General features: G+C 39.2%; 1 protein-coding gene across 1 annotated transcript in view; it reads left to right on the top strand.

The window, feature by feature from the left end:
* Positions 1–2,410, top strand: part of ZMAT4 (zinc finger matrin-type 4) — a 380,154-nt gene extending 377,744 nt beyond the window's left edge. Inside the window, exon 7 of the mRNA XM_017885308.1 lies at positions 775–2,410. Coding sequence (XP_017740797.1) covers positions 775–790 — 16 coding nt within the window. The 3' untranslated portion in view covers positions 791–2,410. The remainder of the gene's footprint in view (positions 1–774) is intronic.
* The last annotated feature ends 2,618 nt before the right edge of the window (positions 2,411–5,028 follow it).

The raw sequence follows: 5,028 nt of genomic DNA, 5'->3' as shown, positions 1-5,028 counted from the left end.
TTTTTTTTGAGATGGAGTCTCACTCTGTTGCCAGGCTGGAGTGCAGTGGTGCAATCTCGGCTCACTGCAACCTCCGCCTTCCGGGTTCAAACGATTCTCCTGCCTCAGCTTCCTGAATAGCTGCAACTACAGGCGCGCTACCATGCCCAGATAATTTTTGTGTTTTTGGTAGAGATGGGGTTTCTCCATGTTGGCCAGAATAGTCTTGATCTCCTGACCTCGTGATCCGCCCGCCTCTGCCTCCCAAAGTGTTGGGATTACAGGTGTGAGCCACTGCGCTGGGCCCAGAAACATTTTTTTTTTTCCTATTCATCTAACAGAGAAAATTCTGAATGAGTGGAGAACGAGGCTTATATTAATTTGAAATTTAACCACTGTAAAGTTGCTCTCAACTTTCAACAAAAGGGTTCTGCATGTAGTTATACCTGAAACTTAAAGATGGGTGTATGCAGCATGCCATAAATAAAATCAATTCATTATTTTTATTTTGAGAACATTTGGAATGAATTTAGTGTCTGGATTGACAATGTAGAGCTATACATTTTCTTGTACATATGTGGAGATGGCATTGGTAATGGAGCATTGGTAATGGAGATATTATATATACAGGTTATTTAGAACCTGAAAGATTAACCTTATAAATTCAGATGCATTTGAATTTGATGGTTAAGGTAATATGAGAAGTAGAATGGAGACAGGGGGTAGGGGGAGAAAGAGGTGTTGGAATTTGTAATTATGAAAGAAGGTAACATTGTGTTTCCTTCTGTCTTACAGCCTGAAGAATAAGTAGTGAAAGCATCAATCAAGAGATAAGAACAAAATATCAGCATTTCTCTGTTGTGGAGAATCGCTATCAATAACCAGAGGAGGCTTCTTTCTTGAACAATAAACATTTCTTACAAGGATTCACAGATTAATATACGACTGATCTTGATTTTTGGAAATGAATGAGGTTTCTTTTTTTTTCTTTTTCCTTTTTTTTTAATTTTGGGGTAAGTTATGATATTTGGATGGATTTTTAAATTCTTTCCTGATAACACATTTAGCACATGTTCTAAATTATAATCCTATAGCAAACCATTGGAGCATTATTCAAACTGAAAGTGGAAAAATTTAAATTTCCAATTTATTCTAGATTTCCTCAGAGCATAATTATTCTGTTAAATCCTCAATGAGTGTGATGTAAACCACCTCTATCCAGAAATATACATTGTTTTTTCATCATGTTGGACACAGTTGAGGGTGACATGCACAGAACCGGAGCAGATCACTATTAGTGGAAAATACCAAGCCAGTCCTTCTCTGTTCTCCAAGCACAGGAGCCAGGTTTGCCATCTGAACAATGAAGACGAAGAGAATAAATAAAGGAAGAATTCTCATCTTTTTTTCTGATCACTCAAACAACAGTTTCTCAAGGTTAAGCCACGTCCTCCTTGCAAGTTGCCAAATAATAGCTTAGGAAAAGAATTAGTCTGCCTGCATGATGATCTTCTTAGGCAAAAATGTCTTCACAGCCCTTGACCTTGGTGAATTTTTTCGCCAAAAGCATCTAAAAGAAGAATTACAAACCCCAGAATGAGATGGAAATAAATGAGTATTTTTTTTATGATGTTTGGCCTGAACTGTGGGCTTTAATTTGGGGATACTGACAGTTTGGAAAAAAGTGAGAAAATTCTGAAGAAATGGCAGCCTTGGACTAGGCGGGGTCCCCTATTTCTTCTGTTTCTCACTGAAGTCCTACTGCTGAGCCAAGACTCAGACACTTTGGAAAGAGCATGACCGAGAAGGAAAACGGTTGCTTTCTGATGGGGAGCGTCTGAGTGCAGATCGTAAGGCTCTTTCTCTAGGTTTAATTCTTTTCCATGGTGACTGGACTTGGTGTCTTGCAGCCTGGTTACAAAGTGGGATGTTGAGCTTCTACTGACGATGCCCTGCATGGACCAGCTGGGATCTGGCTGGGGCTGCCCTGTGTCCCTAGCAACCATAGGCAATCCATCTCCTCGTGTCAGGAATTTCTGGACACCCACTGTTTTCCACCAAGAGCTTAGGTGGCAACAACTCAGTGAGCAATAAACAAAATGACACAGAAATGCACAGTGTTGTTACGAAGGAACCTGTTTCCCTGTGTTCAAAATCTGGCACCATTCCCTTGAGCAGGGCCCGCTCAGGAGGGACCAGGTCTGCCAGTTTCTGTGCCTGCAGAGAGAGGCAGCCCCACTAGCCACACCCGACTCTATGAGAGGAAAGGGGGTTGGATGGGAAGAAATCTGTTTTGCTGTTTTGGAAAGCACACGGACGACCTACAAACCTCCTGTGATGGTGTTTCTTCGGATGTGTAAAATAAGGCTTTATTTGTCAATTCCGCTGTAAAATAAGCATTGTCCAAGTAAAAACAGCAACAACAACAAAACACTGTTTCTGTTTGGGTTTAGTGAGTGAGCTTATGCCCTAAAGTGCTGTGCGTGTGTGTGTGTGTTTTAAAATAACCTCATATAGAAAAGTCTATGAACATAGATTTCTTTTACTCTACAGAGAGGCTATGCCAAACCCTTTATAGACAAGCTTCTGGCTGTAATAATCAGATTATTTCAGAATTCCTCATCTAAATGCCCTTGCTCCTTGGCAACCTGTCAAATGGAAGTGAATACCCTGCCAGAGGTTTTGTGTGTTTGTTTGTTTTCAAATGTCTTTATTTTTGACCATGCAGATAATGGAAATTATCATTCTAGTGTACCCTGGAGATGACATACTCAGTTTTAGGCAGGAAGGGACTGCTACTGTTGTTTACATTTTGGGAATTCTGGAATGGAAAGATTCCTACTTGGGAAGTTAGCTGTTTGTGGTTGTCTTTTCTGTTTGGTTTGCTGTGGTTATGCTTGTTCAGCTAAGTCATATCTTACCTTCCCATTTTATTATGAGTGGATGGGAGTGGGATGGAAGGTAGATGTTTTCAAATAACCAAATTAATTCTGAAGGAAGGAAAGAGACCCACACAGACCTGGGTGTGTCCCTCTCTTATGTCCAGTCCACCCTGGAGCTGCTGTCATGTGGTCACAGCAGAGACTCCGGGCAAGCTGAGAAGATGAGCCAAGTGATTTTCTGTAAAATGTTAATTCAGAGGAACTAGGAGAGAACTCATATATTTGAAAGAGTGAAGCTGTTCAAAGTATCAATATTTAAAGTATTTTTACTATTCCAGAGTTTGTATAATAAAGTTAACTAAACTAACCAAATACTGCCCATTTAAAGTTTTGCTGCAGTGGGGGAAAAATTATTCAAAATTAACATAACACGCAAGCTTAATGGACTCCTTATACTATATCAGAATAAAATTATTTGTTTTTAAAAGTTTAGTGGTTACGTGGTTGAAATTGTCCTCTTAAGAAGATACAACACTCCTATAGTCTTGGCCATGCAGTTAATTTACTTTGCAAAAAGTTTTTCTTCGTCAGTACAGAGGTAAGATTCAGGCTAGCACCTGTGCCAGAGGCCACAGATGCCATGGTAGTGAAACCCAAATTAATGAGGCTTCGTTAAATTTAGTCTCCAAAGCCCAGTGAACTAATAAATATAGTCATAAAGTAATCTGCTAAGTAGAGGGGACTACAGTGATTCCTTTGGCTATAAAGGTAGTAATAAAACTCTCATCTCCAATTGCTTGACTGCAAAGACAAATAGGATTTGTGTTTCACTTGCCTGTTGGATGACATATGTAAGCATAAATTGGAACTGAAAGAGTCTTTACACTTTTCTATTGACATGAGTTTATTAGGTCGACCAGACCAAAGGATGAAAAATTTAAGATACATGAAAAATACTAAAACTCCCATAGGAAAATTTGAACCTTCCGGGTAGGGCTGGGGGTGGAGTGTGGGGGCATCCTAACTCTTCCAAAGCTGATATTTTGCATCAGAAATTTCTGACGTGTCAATGTGAACACAGAATATTAAAGCTCCACTAAGAAAATTACCTTTTTAAACTGCCAGGTAATAAAATAATTATACTCTCTCTATATTCCATCCGAACAAAATATTCATTGTTCACTTGACCTACTTATATGAGGAATTGTTTTTCTTTTGTGACCAGAATAAGGAGGGTCCAATCAACATGTTATTGTGGAGACAGCCTTTTTTTTTTTTTTTTTTTTTTTTTTCTGGCTTCTACCTAATTTATTTATAATAAAGACAAGCTAGGCTACCTCGTAGGATTCTGGTGGGGATTAGCTAATTAATAAATATCAAGTGCTTAAAAATATGGATCTCTGTATAAATCCTGCCTTAATTTGTCTTCTAGTTTTAGATGTGCATGTCAAATCAACTGTCTGAATATTTGAATGTAATATTCATGTTTGTAAATTTGGCTTTACATTTAAGATATAAAAATTTTGAGGCAAAATGAAATCCTAGCATGGGTTGAGAGCATCTAGCCCAAGACTGGCAGATATAGCAGTTGGGGAAACAAAAAGCACCTGGAAACCAAACCAAAATGTTTGTAGAAGGCATTTTTGGCTGGGCGTGGTGACTCACGCCTGTAATCCCAGTACTTTGGGAGTGCTGAGGTGGGCAGATCTCTTGAGGTCAGGAGTTCCAGACAAGCATGATCAACATGGTGAAACCCCATTTCTACTAAAAATACAAAAATTAGCTGGGTGTAGTGGTGCATGCCTGTAATCCCAGCTACTCCAGAGGCAGAGGCAGGAGAATCGCTTGAACCAAGGACACGGAGGTTGCAGTGAACTGAGATTGGAGGTTGCAGTGAACTGAGATTACGCTATTGTACTCCAGCCTGGGTGACAGAGCAAGACTCTGTCTCAAAACAAACAAACAAGGAAACAAAGCATTTTAAAAGAAGGAAGGGAGGGAGTCTCAGCATTGGTTTAAGGAGTATATTAAGTAATTCTGTGTTATAATAATTAAAATGCCAAGGTTCATCAATGAGTTATATAAAAAGTAGAGTGGATTTGAAGTAAAGACTACGGTAATGTAATCCTTACTTCACTCCCATGTTGAGTGAAAGGTAAAGGGAAAT

This window comes from Rhinopithecus bieti, unplaced genomic scaffold, assembly GCF_001698545.2.
Source record: "Rhinopithecus bieti isolate Rb0 unplaced genomic scaffold, ASM169854v2 scaffold_13689, whole genome shotgun sequence".
Taxonomy (NCBI): domain Eukaryota; kingdom Metazoa; phylum Chordata; class Mammalia; order Primates; family Cercopithecidae; genus Rhinopithecus; species Rhinopithecus bieti.
Note: the sequence above shows the minus strand (reverse complement) of the source record. Positions and strands in the feature narration are given on the sequence as shown.